This window comes from Eptatretus burgeri, chromosome 9 (assembly GCF_056783735.1).
Source record: "Eptatretus burgeri isolate ZD-2024b chromosome 9, Ebu_testis_v1, whole genome shotgun sequence".
Taxonomy (NCBI): domain Eukaryota; kingdom Metazoa; phylum Chordata; class Myxini; order Myxiniformes; family Myxinidae; genus Eptatretus; species Eptatretus burgeri.
The window spans coordinates 85,725,131-85,745,121 of NC_140969.1; the positions used below are offsets into that span (position 1 = coordinate 85,725,131).

The following is a 19,991-nucleotide window of genomic DNA, read 5'->3' on the forward strand; positions in this document are numbered from 1 at the left end:
CTGAAGTGGTTCGGGAATGGGGAGCACAACTTAAGTTAAGGGCATGGTTCTTATGTTTCATGAACAGTTTGGTCTGCATCTGGCCATCGTTTTCTGATAAAATTTTAAAATAAAGTACCTGAATTTGAGGCGAAACCCCCCTTTTCAGCCTTTTATAGGGGGCAGATCTGGATGGGGAGCACAACCCTGTGAGTGAGGCCTTACTGTTCTGATGTATCGTACCAAATTTGGTCCATGTTGGTCATTTAGTTTGTGAGGAAAATATTTTTGTGAATATGTGGGATTAGAGAAAGGAGGCCGTAGCACCTTTTCCAGGGGAGATATGGCCATGGGGGAGCACAGCTTAAGGTTAGGGAATGGTCACGATGCCCCATGGCCAGTTTGGTCTGGATCTCGCTGTTGGTTTCTGGGAATAAGATTTTTAAATAAAATACCATTATTTGTGGCAAAATCCCCCTTTCATCCTCTTCATACACGGTGCATCTGGATGGGAAGCACAACGCCATGACACCTTGCTGTCCTGATGCATTTTACCAAATTTGGTTCATCTCTGTCAGGTAGTTTGTGAGATGTTTCAGTCAAATGTTAACGCACGTACCTACAGACGGCCGGTTGGACACTGGGATCCACTCTGAGCTGATTTCGAAGAAATAACCTAAAAAAGAATAACCCATGATTAGTTATAACAAAGAAAATTACTTTGGACTAAAACATGCCATTCTTTTACCATCCTCGGTACATGGAACTCGCACATGACAAGACTAGCTCCAACCAATTGAGTTATTGTCTTTCTGTCGACAACAGGCAAAGGAGGTTGGACATATGTGGAAGGTTGAGGCTCAGCTTGCTAAGAAGCCCACGACGACAGTGTGAGCAGCACCTGCAGAGCAAGGACACTATGGTTAAAGGGTCGTGCTTCATTTATACTTAATACATGGAGTGTTTGCAGGTGTCAAAGTGAATGTAAACTATGAGGGTTTTACCACGTTTGCACTGTGTAAAGGACCAACCATTTATGGCACGTTCACATAACCATACGTTTCACAATTCAATATAGCAAGTATAGCTGTGATGATATACTCCCCCTTTTTGGCAAATGCTGAACTTGCAACTATATTATTCCCACATTTATATTCAGGCACTATGTTTTTGGGCCACTTCAAAATGGGAGTAAACCTCCCATCACCCATATACGAGCCTTTAAAATGGTACAATGACATTCTCAAGATCGCCAAAACCCGTGTTTTTTGATGTAGGTTACCTCATTGTAAGAACCTTCTGACCACACTTTCGTACCTTTTTGAGAGGAAGCTACACCGTGTCATGCGCGTTTCCCAAATCCAACATCTTGTCTTGGCAGGAAGGGTAGCACACTTATCTGTGAGCTGGCTAATTTGGGTTTGATTCAAGTCCCGATGACAAACTGCTGAATTGGCAGTTTGCAGGTGGGGAGCTACAACCAAAAGTACACCGATTCTCAGAGGGGTGGTAAGCTGGGTGTCCTGGTCTGCTACCATGAGCTGGTGGACGTTAAAGATCCCATGGCATCTTTCATGAAGATTTGGCGAGTTATAGCCAGCATTTGATCTTGACAAGGTTGTTCGATAAATTACTAATTATTTATATCCATCCATCCATCCATCAGGACCAGACTCTGTGCAGAGCGTTGGTGCTGCCTAAGCAGTCTCCTTGGCTATTGGGTACAATCCTGGATGGGTCACCACTCCGACAAAGGATACCAGCAAGCTGGCACTCATTTTGCCGACCTCGGAAGGATGACAGGCAGAGTCAACCCCACCTGGTATTAATTCAACAGCAGAGCAGGATTTGAACTCAGGATCAGAGGATCCCAAACCCACCACCCTAACCATTAAGCCAACACCAGGCATATTATTTATATAATCTCTTTTTTTTTCACTGCTATTTTTTAAATCCAGAGTAAAGGCTTATGGAAGAGCTGGTATTAGTTCACTGATCGGATCAGGACGCACCAGGACAAAATGAACAGTAGAGTGAGGAGGGAAAACACCAACAGCATCACCAAATGCCAAGATAAAGGGAGGCAGCCAAAAAATGGGTGTGTGGAGGAATGGGGGGCAGCAGAGGATGCATGGGGTGGACAAGATGGATACAGAAGGGAAATCTCAGGAGAGAAAACTGGAAATTTGAAAGGAGCAAGCGGTAGGGGGAGACTTAACGAGGGTGGAAAAGATCATGGTTTTGGATTGGGTACAATCTGAGATGGTGGTGAATAGCTGTCTTGAAAACCTGGAGGGAAGAATGATATTGAAGAGAATGTGGAAGTTGGTTCCACCGGCAAGAAAATAAAGGAACAAATGAGTGGAGGTGAGCAGTGATCCTAGATTTAGTTAGTTTTTCCAGAAGGGGGTTGAGGGTGGATCATGTAAGCCCTGCAGAAACCAGGGAGAGGGACAAAGCATGGAAAGAACAGAGGGTGCAAGACCATAAAGGAAGTGGTAGAAGACAGAGAGATCACCAACCTATCTGTGATGGTGAAGTGATAGGTCCATAGACTCAGCCTCATCAAGGGAGATTTCAATGATCTTGAAGGCCTTGATTTCCATGCCATCAAGGTGAGCAAGATGTGAGGCAGGGGAGCCAGCCGAGAGGGAAGAGCAGTACTCCTTCAAGCTGTGGATGGAGGCCTTGGAGGTAGATCGGACTTCCGGTGTCTATGTCAGAAAAAGATGACTTTTGACTGTTGCTTGTCAGTCAGGCCTCGTTCCTTGGCTGAAAATAATGTCCCTCAAGATGAGGCTGTCAGAATAAGTCATCTGGGGGCCATGTCTGGACTATAAGGTGGATGATACAACTGCTAGAAGCCACAGTGTTTCCTGGCAGACTGTGGTAATGCAGTCCTGAGGTTATGAACAGGTTGGCAGAAGAGTACAAAACTCTGCTGGAATGGTATTTACACATCTACAAAAGCTCATCATTGGTTCTGTTCTTACGTTTGGCACCTTGGCTGCCAGGTCGCTATCATTTCTTGTAAGCGCGGCTGTGCTGCTGATGCTGTGCCCCAATACCAGTAGACTGGTACTCATTTCGACCTCAAAAGGATGACAGGCTGTCAACCCCACATGGTGTTAATTCAGCAGCCAACGGGGCTCAAACTCAGGACCCCAAGATCCTAAGCCAGCCTCCCTAACCACTAAGCCAACACCAGGCTTCCATGATTGGTTGTGACCATAAACGCTGAGGTTTCTGGGGAACCATCTTGCAGTCACCTTCTGATCTGCACAGACCTTAAAGATCGTTCGGGTGCCGCACACTCCTTGGACGTGACAAGTTCCACAGTCTCATGTCTTTGACCAAGTGAATCTCAATATGTTCTGCCAGATTCTACGATCTTGAGCAACATTGAGAAGGTTCATTAGATTGGTTCCACCTAGCTCCTCTTTTTGATTTAACCATCAGCCTCTTGGACACCCCTTTTCTCTTTTGCCATCTATTCTACCCAACATGCCAAGTTGATCCCCCCCCCCAACATTTTGGAAAAACATAGCCAAAGTATGACAATTAATGGCTTTGGACATTGCTAACTAAATTGGTGTTATTAACACCAAGTTCTTCTTTCACACACTTGTTGCTTCTTTTCTCTGTCCACGACAACCTTCGCACTTCTCCAGCACCAATTCTCAAAAGCCTCCAGACATTGCCCATATCATTTGGTCACAGTCCACCTTTCAGATGGATGGGTTGTGACGGGAAATACGACAGCTTTGACAAGGTGTACTTTAGTGTGTTTGTTGGTATTATGATTGGACTAGATCTTATTCAAGTTGCTCATTGCTGTTCTTCATATCCCGAGATGCCATCTAATTCCCTTTTCACACTTTCATCATTAATGACCAGAGCTCCTAAAAATTTGAATTACTTTGCTATTTCTAAAGATTTTTCATTTTTTTTCAATGGTTTATTTTTCTTCACCTATTAGTCTATCAGCTAAGATCCGTATTTTTAGAGTGAACACTCATTCAATGAAACAAATGAAAAATTTGCTATATGATGCTTACACTACCCTATTTTTGAAAAATCTATGATGGACTCCCATTTCTGGTAGCTTTCTTGGGGAATCCGGTAGCTCGTTCAAAGTGGATTTAAGCTGATTTTGTACATTCCACTATTTACATTTTGGGAAAACCATAGCTTCAGTGAGATAAAAGATTTGAGATGATATTTTGATTAATTGCAAGTTGTTGGAATGTGTTGCTATTTTGGGCGATTTGGAGCAGAATTGGAAGTGAAAATATGGCCGTGGTAAGTTTTGCGTAAAAGAGATGTACGGTTCAGTTTTGTTTGGTTTTCTGCTGCATGCAGACTCAAAACGTTCAAGCAGTCAAAGAAAGCTGTCAAAGGTCCGACAGGATTCACTTATCCCTTTGAGAATGGACCATACCTTATTCGTACAAATGGCTCTTGGTGTAGTTTAGAAAAAAATTACCTGAAGCAAGTGCTCTATTTTCTGGAAGGTCCACTTCTGTGGGACTTTCCTGACACATACGGCATGCCAAGGAAGACAAAGACAAGCTCCCACAGCTATTGAAAAAAAACGAACTCTTCCAGAAGATCACTATCCAAGGCATGCAACAAGAATATTTGATGGAATGGTGATGCTTCAGAAGTTTCAATATTTCACATATTAGCTGAAACAGTTTTTCAGATATGCACAAGTCAGATTAGCAGAAGTGTTCATGTAGTTTTTGACATTTATCCGGATGTGTCCATAAATCATTTTGAGCGAGCCAATATACCTGGTGAAAGTTCTAAGGGTGTAAAATACAAGAACATTTTCCCAACATATCCGAAAAAGTTGGAAAAAGTTAACGGCAATTAAATCAAATAAGACAGAATTGTGAAGTTTCTTGTTACTCAATGGAAAAAGCTGGAGTTCACAAGCAATTTCAGGGGGAGGCAATGTATGTGAGAGAGCAGCACCTGCTGGGGAATAACAGAACAAGGATGTGATATTGTTCCCGAGTTGAAGTGTTCACAAGTCGAGGCTAATACACACGATTCTTCATGAAAAGCATGCAAATGGCCCCTCAGTTATTCATGAGATATCTTCATACTACTTCTAGGGTGCCGATAGATATCTTCATACTACTTCTAGGGTGCAGTTACCTGCATAGACACACACATGAAATTGGAAAGCGGTCAAATACCAGGATAATCGAAATCGAGAAGGTAAAATAAAGCCTATTGCCAAAATTGCATCCTCAAATTTCAAGCCAGGAATTCTACAGATCTTTGATTGGGATGCATGCTGTCACTGGATGCAATTCAATTTATGCTTTGGCTGGAACGGGGAAGGTTAAAGCCCTGAAATTGCTGATGTAGCATCAAGATTTTGTGGAAGCCTTCACATTACTTGGAAACACGTGGGCAGTACCAGAAGAATTGCACAACCACATGGAAGAATCTCAATTGCACTTTTTATTGAAAGCGACTGCAAAACGTCAATCATTTTTGTTATCGGCGCTGTTGCACAAAGGTTAGTAAGGTTGAACCTAATGCTTTACCGCCTTGCAAATCGAGGCAAATGATCAAGCAGCGATATGGAGTCAAATAATCTTTCAAATGCTCGACACCCCTCCCGATGGTTGTGGATGGGAAATTAGGGACTTTAACTTTAAAAACTGGTCTTCCCCCTCAGATAATTAAAAAAGCTGAGTTAGCTGAGAGTGCAATTTTGAAATCGAATACCGTATTTCCTCGAATAACCACCCCGGAGCACTTACTAATTCAGGGGATTCCTGGTCAGGTCAGGCCAGATTAGATCTGTGACTTGCAACAGGTATCATGTAAACCTGTACTAACCTGTTCCATGGTCGGGTTGTCGGTGACTGAACCTCTCCCACACCAGGTTTTTTTGGTGAGGAGGGTGTTTGGATATGGACACACAGCAGGATTAAAAACAAAACCTGTCAAAGGGCGGAGCAGCAACTTGTGAGCCAACGGCCATCCATATCTCGTGTCCAAATGTGTCTGCTGACATCCTCCTGCAGTTGGGTTACTTATTAGGAGGTTGGTGGCAGGATTTGCACTCTGGCCACCGGAAAACCCTTCATTCCGCAAAACACAAAAACGCAAAGAAATCTGAAAACCCACTCCGTGGGAGTACCTCCTGTGGAGCTTCTTCGTGGGAGTACCTCCTGTGCAGCTGCCCTACGCAGGGCAGCTCACCGGATGACGGGATTGGGGCAAAGCCTTTGGGACCCCCAATCTTTGATGAGAGGAGGGAAACCACGGGGTAACATTCCCGGGTCAGATTGCGGGAGAGTGTGTCGGAGTGGTACTGCATCACCTGTGGTCAAGGGATTCTCATCCTGCTTACAGGGGAATTCGCCCATTGCGTTCATCCAAGCCCATCCCTCGGTGTACTGCAGTTAGAGCAGAAGGTGGAAGGCTGACAGAGGAGTCCGAAGTGAAGGCCCGCTTGGCGGGTTACTTTGAGCGGTTGTACCAGGCTGATCCACCAGCTGTCAAGTTGGATGTCAGGGGTGTTACAATCCCTGTTGCTGATCCTCCAATCAACTGTGGTCCACCTTCGCTTGTGGAAACACAGGCTGCGGTGAACCGGTTGGAATGGGGTAAAGCTCCAGGGATCTGTGGCATCCATGCTGAACTTCTCAAGACTGGTGGAAATGCTGCACTCGTGTCGTTGCATGCAGTGCTGTGCTCTGCCTGGAACACAGGCATCATCCCAACTGACTTGAAGAGGGGCCTTGCTGTCCCTCCTGGAAAGGGAAGGGTGATCGCCAACACTGCAACAACGACCGAGGGGTGACGCTGCTCTCAGTGCCGGGCAAGCTCTTTCCTCGGATAATTATTGACAGGGTTCACCACCATCTGCTTGAGCACCAGCGTCCAGAGCAGTCAGGCTTTACACCAAAGAGCTCAACAATTGAGCATATCTTTGCTCTTCGGGTCCTCACCGAACGCAGACGAGAGTTTCAACAGGGGCTGCTTGCAGCCTATGTTGATCTCTGTAAAGCGTTCGATTCACTGAATCGGGATGTCCTCTGGAGGATTCTTGGTCTTCGTGGGGTGCCATCAAAACTGATCGATTTGATGTCTGAACTCTACTCTGGTACTGAGAGTGCTGTGAAATGTGGTGGTACCATCTCTGACTTATTTCCAGTTGTTACTGGAGTTTGTCAGGGGTGTGTACTGGCCCCCCACTTTTCAGCACTTGGATGGACTGGATTCTCAGGAGGATGTTGGAGAGATCAAGCTGCGGTGCATCGTTTGGGAATGTCAAGATCTCTGACCTTGATTTCGCAGATGATGCATTATCTTTGCGGAGACTTTGGATATCCTTTTGGGGGCCCTCGAGGTGCTGAATGAGGAGTCTGAGCCGCTGGGATTACGGGTTTCCTGGGTCAAAAGTAAGATCCAGGCTTTCAATGACATCTTGGATGTTGCTGTCCTGTCTGTGTCTGTTTGTGGTGAGGATGTTGAGCTCGTGGATAGATTCACTTACCTTGGCATTGATATTCATGTCTCTGCTGGCTGTGAGTCAGAGGTCAATAGACGTCTGGGTCGGGCCTGGGGAGTCATGGATTCACTGGATAATGGGGTGTGGCGCTGCCGGTACCTGTGCGGAAGGACGAAAGTCTGAGTCTTCAGGTCCTTGGTGCTTCGTCTTGCTCTATAGATGCGAGACTTGAACTCTGACCAAGGATCTGAGACGGAGACTTAATTCCTTTGGTACCACCACGTCTCTTCGGAGAATCCTTGGCTATCTCTGGTCAGATTTTGTGTCCAACGAGCGGTTGCTGAGAGAGACTCAAATGAGATTTGTTACCTGCATAGTCCGAGAGCATCAGCTGTGGCTGTATGGACATGTGGCTCATTTTCCTGACGCTGATCCTGCTCACCACATTCTCTCAGCGAGGGAGTCTCGTGAGTGGAGGAGGCCAATGGTCCGACCACGTGCCTCATGGTTGCAGCAGGTTGATCGACATCTCAAGGAGATGGGGATGGGCCAGGCATCTGCCTGGGGGATGGCCAGACGGAGGCCCCTGGAGTACTGGCAGAAAGTGGATACAGTGACGCACTGTTCTGGCGCATGCTCCCATACCTGACCCGACCTGATTCCTGGAAGTTTACTTCATCGAAAGTGGCGTTTATTCGAGGAAATATGGTGCACACTTTGATGTGTGACTTGCAAAGTTGTAAGAATGTTTTTTTGGAGAAAATGTGTTTTGATCATGAACAAAACTTGAACAACATATAGATCAACCCCTGGTTTGTTGATTTATAAGCTACCCTTTTTTCACACGTCCATCATACCTTTTCTTAATATGTGTACAAAAGCAAGTGCCATATTTAAAACCATATTTCACTTGTTTCGGTCATGTACAGCTGATAGACTACATTATCAGTAAACCTGCTGTTTCACAGTCTTTGGTTTTGTGGAGAAACCTCATTTCAATGTCTCAGTTGGCAGAGCTGTCATCCCCATATCTGATATTATTCTTTCTACCACTGAATGCAATAGTGCAGTCCAGTTCTTGAATGCTCTTCTCACGAGGTGTTCAGCATACTAGATATTAAATCAAGGGAGAGATGTATCCTTGTCTCACTCTTCTATAAACCTCAATTCAGTCAACATTTCCTATTTCAGTTCCAACACAGCATTTCTGTCCTTGGATGGAGGTGTACGGGGATTCCCATTTGTCAAATATCTTCCATGGGTGGCTGTGTGATACACAATTGAAGGTTTTCCTGTCATCTAAGAAACAGCAAACGAGCTTCCATTTTATATTCTCTGCAGCTTTCAATAAAGTTGAAGATTGGCTTTCTGGTCGAGTGCCATAGGAAATCCTCTTCTGAATCCAGATAGTTAGACAGAAAGTTCTCTTTCAGCGAAAGGTCTGAGCCGTTCTTGAATAATTTTGAGGATTTTGCGAGTATGTGAAATCAGCGTGACTACTTTATTGGTTCAACATTATATTACTGTCACCTTTTTTTGGCAACAGGACATAGATGGATTGTTTCCATTCAGATGGCTACTTTTTTATTTCCTTTACAGGAGCAAGGTAGATCTGATGGTGGGACAAACATTAAAGTAGCGAACTATCAGGATTGACGGAAAGGGAGGAGAGGAGGGAATTTACACTAGTAATTAAAAGTTGTTCGGAAAGGTTAATTGGGGGAATAAAGATCATGGTTCAGATGTTAGGATGACAAGAGAAGATGGTGCACGAATTGCTTGAAATCCTAGAGGTAAGAGTGAGACAGACCAGATTCTGGGAGGTGGTTTCATAAAGGGGAGAAGTGAGGAATGAGATGAGGTTTGCAGACAGCCTGGATTTTGAAAGTTTATCCAGGGGGAAGACTGGAGGTGTCTGGAAGAAATTGTGGATCCTGGAGTAGATAGGGAGGGTCAAAAGACAAGAGCAGATGGAACAATACTGGAGAGGAAGCACTTTGTAGTTTCCCAGATGTTATTGCAAAGTTTGTGCATTAGCAGGATGCTAGATTCTCCAGTGGCATCAAGAAGTAGTGCGATGGTTCCAGGACTTGGACATTCTTGAACCATGAATGCTAGTCAACACACTATAATACCAACTTCTGCCAGAGTTCTGACCTTCATGTGGCAATTATACATGAAGAATGCCTTGGATATGGGCAGGTACATGAAGGTTGATGAGAGTTGTGATCCAGACCAGGCATCATTATGAAAGAGCTCATGAACTACACTTAGAAGCATTTAGCTTTTTTTTTTGTATACCTTGTCAAAGCTTGTATGAGAGCTAACACACAACGCGCAGCAAGGGTGGCATGAGACAAGAGGGCCGGGAGTGGGAAGGACAAAACAGTGGGGAACAGAGGCATTAGGAGATCTGTGGAAGGGATGGGGTGGGGAACATGGGGAATACAAGAAGAACATTACAGGGACTTTCAGGAAAGAAAGCAGGGAATTTTAAGGTGGGCTTGGGTGGATTATCGGGGGTAGAAAAGATCGAGGATTTGGATGGGGGATGATAAGAGGTGGTGGTGAACAGCTGTTTTGAAGGCCTGGAGGGAAGAATGGGATTGAATAGAGTGAGGGAGTTTATTCTAAAGGTGGGGAAAAAGAGGAATGAAAGAGTGAAGGTGAGCAGTGATTTGTGATTTTGGTAGTTTTACCAGAAGGGGGTTGTTAGCAGATCTTGAGCGCCCTGTGGAAATGTAGTGCGGACAAATCGCAGAGAGAGCAGAGGGGGACTAGGATGGAGAGGAGACTGTAGAAGACAGAAAGACTACCGACCAGCCTGTGGTGAGAGAGTAAGAGGCCCAAAGACTTAGCCTCATCGTGGGAGATGCCAATGATCCAAAATGCCTTGGTTTCCACAGCGTGAAACCGAGAAAGGTGGGAGGCAGGAGCACCAGCCCAGAGGGGAGAGCAGTACTCCATCAGGCTGCTGATGAAAGCTTTGTAAGTGGTCAGGAGCTCAGGTGGGCCGAGGAAGGACTTTGCACGACCAAGTATTCCCAGTCAGCGACTGGCTTTGGAAGTGAGGTTTGAAATGTGGCTTTCCCAGGAAAGATCATGGCAGATAGTGAGACCCATAAGCTTGAAAGAAATGTCTTCTTCTAGAGGATTGTTTAGAAAGTGGATGGGGGGGGGGTTCCAAACGGTCCTTTCAGAGAGACAGTGAGAGTGTGAGACTTGTCCAGATTGAAAGACATGGTTCACGTGTTGGACCAGTTTGTGATTTTACCAAGATCTGCAGTGAGCGAAGAAGCTGCTGCATGCCGGTCTTAGGGATGACAGATGGTACGGCAGGGGGTGGAGTCATCAGAAAAGAGATAAAGAGGATTTTCCAGAGAGTCGGAGAGATCATTGATGAAAACCAGAAAAAGAACAGGGCACAGAACACTGCCTTGAGGAACTCCAGCCTGGACAGGAAGAGGGGATGAAAGAACTCCATTGAAGGCCTTGGATGGATACTGCGACAGGAGAGGAAGTCTGCGAGCCATGAGTGGAGATAGCCTTGGATACCATCGGAAGAGAGTTTTGTGAGCAGGGCAGGGTATCAGACCGTGTCAAAAGCATGCGATATGTCAAGGGATATGGCTCTGATTTCATGTCCGGCATTAAGGACCTCCATCCATTGTTGGGAGGGCAGAAGCAGCATATCCAGGGTGGAGTGACCTGGTCTGAAACCAAATTGAAGTTCAGAAATCAAGCCATTGGAGAAGAGGAAGGATTTAATGTCTGGAGCGATGATGGACTCCATGACCTTGCTGATGATTGGGAGAAGGCTGATTGGTCTGTCGTTGCAGGGATGTTTTTGCACCTTTTTATGCAGGGCAGTAATGTTTGCTGATTTCCAAGCAGATGGCAGATGACCTTGGGCAAATGAGAGGGTGAATAGAACAGAGAGAGGGTGAGCAAGAGCAGAAGAGCAGGTTTTTGGGACACGTGGGCTGATGCCGTCTGGACCGGTTGCAGAATCTGAGTTGAGGTTTGGCAGCAAGCTCTTCACCTTATCAGGAGAAAAGGACACAGAGCCCAGGGACAGTTTGGTGCGACTGGGTAAGGTGGGTAGAGAAAGCGATGGGTTTCGGACACAAGATTTCGATGCAAACACCGAGTTTAGGCATTCAGCCTTTTCACGTGCGGTATCAGCAGTGTGGCCATTTGAGGTAAGGGAGGGGATGGAGCGGGAACATACACCAGAAACAGATTTGATTAGACACCACCAGGATTTTGAGGAGAGAGGTTTGAAAGTTCAGACTTGAGCTTATTAAGATGTTGTTTTCTGGCTCTCCTGAAGGTAGATACACACTTGTTCCGAGCTTTATGGAAGGAACTGAGATTACCCTCAGTTGGGTTTGCTTTCCATGAGGCAAAGGCAAGTTGTTTCAGGACAACTGCCTTGCCACAAGCTTCAGTGAACCAAGGGCGGGAGGAAGGGTAGGACAACTGAACATGAGAGGGGATAAATCTGTGCATGAGGAAGAGCAGTTTCTTTGAAAGAATTCCCAGGACGAGTTGATGTTGGAGAAAGTAGCGATAGGAGATCACTCTATAAGTTTCATGGCTGCTTGGAGGCCCTGCCAGTCGGCTTGAGTGAAATGCCAGACTCGATGGCGGTGAAGTGGTTCTCTGATAACAGCCAGAGAGATGTCCACTTTGAGAAGGACGTGGTCAGAAGAACCAATTGGAGCGAAGGAAGAGCAGCAGATATTGTCAGGGAAATTTGTCAAAATCAGATCCAGAAGAGATGGAGTACCATTGGTTGAGATCCGGGTCGGGAAGTTGACCGATTGAGTCAGTCCTAATGAGTTGCAGAATAACTAGACTCTATACCATGTGATCTGGATTTATTTGGCAATGTACTAGCTTTGCACAAAAATTACTGAATGAAGCTCAATTTTTACTCCCCCCCCCAAAAAAAAAATCCACAACTTTATGAGGTGTACAATTTTCATATTATCTGAAACTACGCAAAAAGTTATGAATAACAACTATTCGGCATAGATTCGGTTTAATTCAAGTCAGAACTCAAGAGATCTGTGGCACAGGGCAATCCTTATCATTACACAAAATATAAAGGCAGACAAAGTCAACAGCTTAGAACAAAATGAAAAAAAAACTTTTGGGAACTATATTAATTACTGGATAAATTCATGGTCTGCTTGCACAGTACATACAACCCTTAAACTCTATAGATTACTGCAATTAATTGACTTGGAAACCAAGGGCTGACAGTCTTGTGATCCCGTGACAGGTTCTATAAGCCTATGCTGGTCCATACAATTGACTTTCTGTAACTCTACCGACGTCGCGTCTATACAAGAGACCCTCTTAAAACACACTCCTCGTCTTTCATTTGGGAATAGATTCCAGTTCTGTTTACGTGTCAGAACCCACGAAAGAAGCAATATTCACAGCAACTTGCCGTTTAATGCTCAGGACAAAGTTCCAAGAATGCACCACTTATCAAACACAACTAAAACATGCAAGTTACCATGCAAGCCGTACAGCAAAGCACATTTGTATTTCAGGTTAACAGCAAAGTCTTAAGACTTACAATGTACAACCATATTTAACAAAGTGAACGTTTCAGGTATACATGTACACAGAAAAACCTGTGAATCCATATGTATAAGGATGTAAGAGATCTATGCATACTACATTTTGCTTTCCAAAGGACGTGTGTATAATTCATTGCTGAATAAATGTCACTCGGAGGAAAACGTTAGGGTGCATTTTGTGATCCCGGTGAATTTTGTGTGCAGTTTTTTTTTTGCAGCACCATTAATGTTTCAAAGTTCAGATGTCATCCATCTCACCTGAAGCAGTAAGTCATTGCTACATGCATAGTTGTGTGGATTAATCAAGTACGAGAGAGAGTATACTGTAAAGTGTGTTACTTCCAGATGTATTCCACATGCATGTATATTTTCTATCAGAACTTTGATTACAGATGGCAAGCCATCTTCAGATAACCCTTGAACAATCTAATAAATCCAAGGATCGATGTATCTGCCTTTAAAATGTCGATTATAGTACTAAACTCGGTTTTTAGACAATTCACATGATTGCTGATTTTTAACTCAATAAGTTAATGATTTAAAAAAAAATTGGAAAACTCCATGAGTTGAGGGGGGGGGGGGACCTCATATTTTAAATTAAGTTTGAAAAAAACCCCAAAAACATTCAAACCTCAAATGTTATTGTGTATTAAAATTTGACCTGAAATTTTGTGCATCACAGATCTTGACGATAACCTTGACCGGCAGTCCGCACCATACTATGCAGCCGGACCACGATTATTCGGTGACTTGATGTTTTTGTGACCATAAGTTTCAATAGTCATAATGCCGCCCTCCATGTTATCTCACCTGCCACCATCCTGAGTTTCAGCACCATGCATTGAAATCAGGAAGCATGAATGGAGCCATTGATTACAAACATTAGGAAGACATTTCCTCAAGCTTAGAGGAAGAAAAAATGGCTTCCTTCATCTCAAAGATGCTTGTAATAACAAAAGTCATCAATGCCATTTGTGACACCACCATTCTGAGCATTAAAGGTCTCTCAGAGAGAAGCCAACGGCTCACACCATCCCATTGTGAACGAGGATGCAAATATGCAATCACACAAAATTTACACAAACAGCAAGCAGTACCATACCACAAATCATATTATAATGGAAGACTGGTAGGAACAGATATGAACATGGGTGTTCACTGCTAACAATTTTGTGGACTGAAAATATTTGTGGTCTAGGGGGGTTCCATCGTCCTCATATTGTCTCAGTACCAAAGGCTGTTGAGTGGTGGGAGGGGAATGTGAGAGACGGATTTGTATCATATACAGCATAGTAAAATGGGGTTTGTTTGTACAAGTTTTATTACATTCACAAGGCAAAGTTCAGTGATTGGAAAATGAAAACAGGTTAAAGGTATGTCCACACGAGTACGCTTGTACAGACTTACTTGCATAACAAATAGGAAAGATTAATTTTAAAATCCTTTCAAATAAACTCACTTTTAAAATGCATCGACATTTTACAGGGATTAGCTGTGGTGAGGCCGCGAGAGATGTTTAGCACCAAGACCTGCCATTCTGCTTAACAAAACCACTTGGTGCAGAGTTTTCCTCATCACCGATCAATATCCCGTTGCTAATACTCGCGAGTTCAAAGAACACCTTACCCCAAGCAGTCTTGAGAAAAAGGACATGGGAAGGGTCTTTTCAACTCTTAGTTTGCATTTCTGAGCAAGATCTATATTAACTTTGTTCGTGAACTTTGAACAATAAGCATGATGGCAACCATACGAAGCTGACAGGTCAAACATAACAGGACAGAGCTGAACCTTGTGCCATCTCTTCTCAGAGAAACTGATGATTTAACGATCTTTGACAAAAAGATGCACCAAACAAACATATATTTTGAATGAAATTAGCTCTGTGGTTCCATCGCTAAGCGCCGCCATTTTGTATGAATCTCGTTGTTACTCTGCCCTCAGAGCGCAGAAAGTTTGATTGATTGAGACGGCGTAAAGTTTTGCCCAAGTACTACTAAGCTGGAGGTTGTGGAAGTGCAAACAAGGCTATTTGTATTCTAGTGTTCAAGTATATAATTCAATTGAAATAAAATTAAAAAGGTTTTAAATGCTGTAGAAAAAAAATAGGACCACTGGCTCTGCAGCTTATCTGGGCCCTGTCTAATGCTGTCGCCCAAATTTGGTAGCATTCTGACTGGTGGGTCTTGAGAAGAAAATTTTTTAAGGAATTTAATAAGTATGCCATTTTGATATACTTAGAGTCATGTGACCAAAACGAGCTTTGCAATCCCCATTACCAGTCAGGAGCAGAACCTTGCTGCCAAATTACAACCGGATTGGCCCAGTGTAGTGGGGCAGATATTTGAGAGAATTGGGCTATTTTACGTACAAGCATGGAATTTTGCACGCTGATAGAGTTATGTCATGCTATTAATTTCAGATATGGAGCCACCTGAAAAGTTGCCTCCCCTTGCTGCAGCCGCCATTTTCCAAGATGGCGGACAAAATTTAATACTATATATAATATATGTGATTCCAGATGGCCAAATAGTCTTTGGTAATGAAATTTTTTGTTGGGTTTTGAATTGTTTTACATCTGGGATATGCAAACTGAGCTATTATTAACATTATGGCCGTAGATCTCTGAATTTGTGTTAGATATCTGAGTTACATTGTATTTCATGTGACTGTGTGAACAACTAGAGACAGTCTCTGATAGTCTCTGAGAATTTGGTTCGGAATTTTTAATACGTTTTAATGCATTTAGTATTTAATCAGTTTTCTAATTTATTTTTGTACAGTTGCAGATGTGTGAAGATTAAAAGATATCCACATAATGAAGTCTACTAAAAGCCATAAACTGTTCAACCCAATGACTTATATTAGTGCATGTAAAGAAACACCAAAAGAAATTGACTGGAATATTTGTGTACTTTGTCAGCAGATATCCCCAGAAATTTTAATGTCCTGCACAATCCAAAAGACCGAGTGCTGGTTAAGGGTATTCCACATTAGCAAGGAATATCATTAGTTTCAGTGAAATTGGTGAGCTGCCCATCCCCATAGATGTAGGGAACCTCGATGAAGGATCTGGGATAGAGAAGACTCTTGCAGGCCACCAAGCAAAGTGGCATAAATCATGTTACATAAAGTTTAATTGTACAAAACTTAGTAGAGCACACAAGAGGCATGCATCTTCAGAGCATGAGGGGGAACCGCAGCCATCTTCAAACAAGATGTTCATGCGACGAAGTAGCAGCCTGGGTGAAGCTGCGAAGAACCTTTGTTTTTTCTGTTAGAAACCTTCACTACAAGAACCTCTCCATGAAGCCTCTACATTTCATCTCGATAGCCGTGTTCGAAGATGTGCAATAGACCTGCAAGACGAAAAACTTCTTGCGCAATTAAGTGCTGGGGATCTCGTCGCACAAGAGGCGAAATATCATCCAAAGTGTCTTGTTGGTTTGTACAACAGAGCAGCTGAAAAACAGAAATAAATAAAAGAAAAGAGCAAAGATGAAATACGTCATGGTATTGCCCTTGCTGAACTCATAACATACATTGAAGAAGCACAGATGGAGGAAGAAGTGGCGCCAGTATTCAAGCTTGCGGATCTAATCAAACTCTATAGCAGAAGATTACAACAACTGGGACTACCAAATGAAGGTCGACCTCACAGTACGAATTTGAAAAAACGGATTCTCTCCCATTTTCCATACATGACAGCTCACAGGCAAGGGAGGGATATTTTGCTGGCGTTCAATGAGGACATTGGGTCTGCCCTGCGGAAAGCCTGTGAAATTGAAGATTATGACGAAGAAGCAATATGCTTGTCTAGAGCTGCGAAAATCGTCAGAAGAGATATGAATGACCCACAATGAAGTTTTCAGGTTCATTTGAGCCTGAATGTCAATTAAACTCAGTTCCACAATCATTACTGTCCTTAGTGGCTATGATCCATGGTGGTTCCAACATAGCGTCGCAGTCTCCGGATGGGGTGAATCAGGAAACACTTCGCATGGCACAACTACTGATGTTCAATTCAGCTCGCCAAAAGGGAGAAAGGAACATTAATGTCTACCACAGTAAGATCAGAGAGCTTCCACTTCCCATATACGTTGGATTAACAGTACATGCGAGACCACGCAAGAGAGACTTAATTGACACCTTATTTGACCTTGGTCTATCCATTTCTTCCACTCGAGAAATGGAAATATCAACAACAATGGGAAATGTTTGCGCCCAATACCACAGCGTACAAGTAGTTTGCCCCCAAATCTGCGCCATGGTCTGTTTACGGTTGCAGCAATGGATAACATTGACCACAACTCAAGCTCTTCCATGGCAACCGGCTCTTTTCATGGAACTGGAATATCACTGTTTCAATTTCAAACTCCCTCTAATCTTGGTACGACCCGTTCCTATACACTTGAACTGGAATTTTCATTGAAGAAGCTAAATGAACCGCCGGATTCCTACACCAATGTGTGCCCTTTGAATATGTCAAAAGCCGAGTTTACAGTTCCACATGTGGATGGAAAAGTGACAAGTGATCTCCAGAATGTCATTCAAGAGTTGCAAAAGGAAACTCAGTATGTATCACACAAAACATTTAAATTCAGTTTTTGCATGGAATTTTTCATTGGTAAGTATTAAGCATGTAGTATCATATCTCATCATTATAAATCACAATTTTCATACAGGTGGCTCGTGGAGGTTGAAGATAACTACAGCAATGATGTCAACGATAACACCAATCTGTCATGGGCAGCGTATCATGCAAATCGACAGGAATCAGCTGGAGTCTTACCAGCGATTACAGCACTGTTGCCAGTATTTCCAGATGATTCAAAGTCAGTAGCCATGATACGACACTCAATGGATATGATTCGACAAGCAGTGATACTTCTCATCAACAACCAGATACCTGTCATTACTCTGGATCAGCCCCTTTATACTCTTGCAAAGCAGATTCAGTGGCGGTGGCCTTCAGAATATGGTGAAGACAAATTTATTGTGCTTTTGGGAGGGTTACACATTGAAATGGCTGCACTGAAACTTGTAGGCGACTGGCTGGACGATTCAGGATGGGTGGAGGCTTTAGTGCAAGCTAAGGTAGCATCCTCAGGGGTAGCAGAATCTTTCCTGAAAGCGTCGCATGTGACGAGAACTAGACATGCGCATCAAGTGACTGCGAGCGCACTGCACCTGTTGATGAAAAGAGCTTGCTGTGGCGATGTAGAATTCTGCACTGAGGAGGAGCCTGATTCATTTGAAAATGGTGCATCTTATACAAGAAAGAGAGTGTGCTTTTTCAGTTCTGGTACACAACACTACATCTTGAAATGCTTGTTTTTATGTACTTGAGATCTGTCCGAACAGCAAACTTCCCTCTGTATATAGACAGTTTATCAGCATTTGCACCTTGGTTCTTCAGTTTCGATCACATTAACTACGCCAGATGGTTACCGGTACACATTAGAGATCTTGCAGGTTTGGAGGAACGTCATCCAGATATAGCTGAGGAATTTAACAATGGTAAGTTTACCATGAACAAATCAACCAGGGTGTTTTCATCAATGGCAATCGACCAGGCACACGAGCAAAACAATTCTACTGTCAAAAGTGAGGGAGGAGCTATAGGTCTGACTCAAAATCTAGATGCACTGAGGCATTGGATGGTTGCTGGCCCAGAAATTGTAAAAGTAACTGCAGAATTTGAGGCTTCCATGGAAAGGCCAAACAAAAGAATAAGCCATGTTACCAAACACCATGAACAGAATAAAGCTTCACAGGAAACCTTTGTTTGGCAAGTCAATGATTTATGTAATGTCTTGGAAGAATTTACAGAGATGAGCCATAATTTAATGAGATTAGACACAAGGGATATTGCAGATTCATCTGTTGTGGAGGCTATCTACAATGCAGAAGATTTAGGACAGAAACGGTATGAAACCTTTACAAAAGACCGACTTATCGAAAGGTCTACTTCAATATCAGAACCAATCAAAAAGACCAAATTGTCTCTGTTCAGCTGACCATCTCCCAGAGAAAAATCTAAAGCAAGCGTACAACTCTCATCTCTCAAGAGTGATTGCTCCCTTTTTTCAAGGCTGTATATTGCTTGCCAGTCTGGAGATGGAAACATAAGTGAGTTCTTTCAGCATGAAAATCAGGCATGTCCACCAGCGCTGTCCTTTTTAGGTAAGCTGCGGCAAGGAAGCAAGTCTGATCTCATGCAGTGTCTTGAGAAAAGCATTGAAGTTACCTGTGACACACCAAACTTTGATGTTATCATTATTGATGGTGCTGCAATGGTGAATATCCTAAAGCCAATTGCAAGTACAACATTTGAGGATTATGCCTTGAAGGTATTCATTCCATATTTGGATCGCCAACTCCAAAATGTGAGTCGCTTAGACATCGTATGGGATCAGTACCTGGATAATAGTCTGAAGGCCCAGACAAGGATGAAACATGGTAAAGGAGTCCGGCGCAGGGTTGCTGCACACGTACGTCTACCAGGAAATTGGCAGGATTTCCTAAGAATTGACGAGAATAAGAAAGAGCTGTTTACATTCTTGGTCGGATACGTTACACAACATTCCACGGAGAAAGAAATTATAAGCACCGATGGGCGCAGTGTCATCTGCAATAGGGAACGGGATATCAGCTTTCTATCCCCGTGTGATCATGAGGAAGCTGATACGAGGATGGTCCTCCACCTTGCAGACGCAGTACGACAGGGCTACAAGCACGTCGCTATCCGTACAGTGGATACAAATGTTGTTTTAGCTGTGGCTGCAGGGGCTGAACTTTCAATACCCAAGATATGGATTGCGTTTGGAACAGCAAAGTCATTCAGATATATTCCTGTCCATGGCATCATTACGTGCCTTGAACCATTGAAATCTGAAGCACTGCCATTCTTCCATGTCTACACAGGATGTGAT

General features: G+C 43.6%; 1 protein-coding gene and 1 pseudogene across 2 annotated transcripts in view; both read left to right on the plus strand.

Moving 5' to 3' along the window:
• LOC147020518 (1-phosphatidylinositol 4,5-bisphosphate phosphodiesterase beta-4-like) overlaps positions 1 to 13,266 on the plus strand; it is a 176,701-nt gene extending 163,435 nt beyond the window's left edge. For both annotated transcript variants that reach the window (XM_085895916.1, XM_085895917.1), the window contains one exon: positions 805 to 13,266. In XM_085895916.1, coding sequence (XP_085752042.1) covers positions 805 to 873 — 69 coding nt within the window. In that variant the 3' untranslated portion in view covers positions 874 to 13,266. The remainder of the gene's footprint in view (positions 1 to 804) is intronic.
• LOC147020520 (uncharacterized) lies at positions 9,226 to 17,488 on the plus strand (annotated as a pseudogene).
• The last annotated feature ends 2,503 nt before the right edge of the window (positions 17,489 to 19,991 follow it).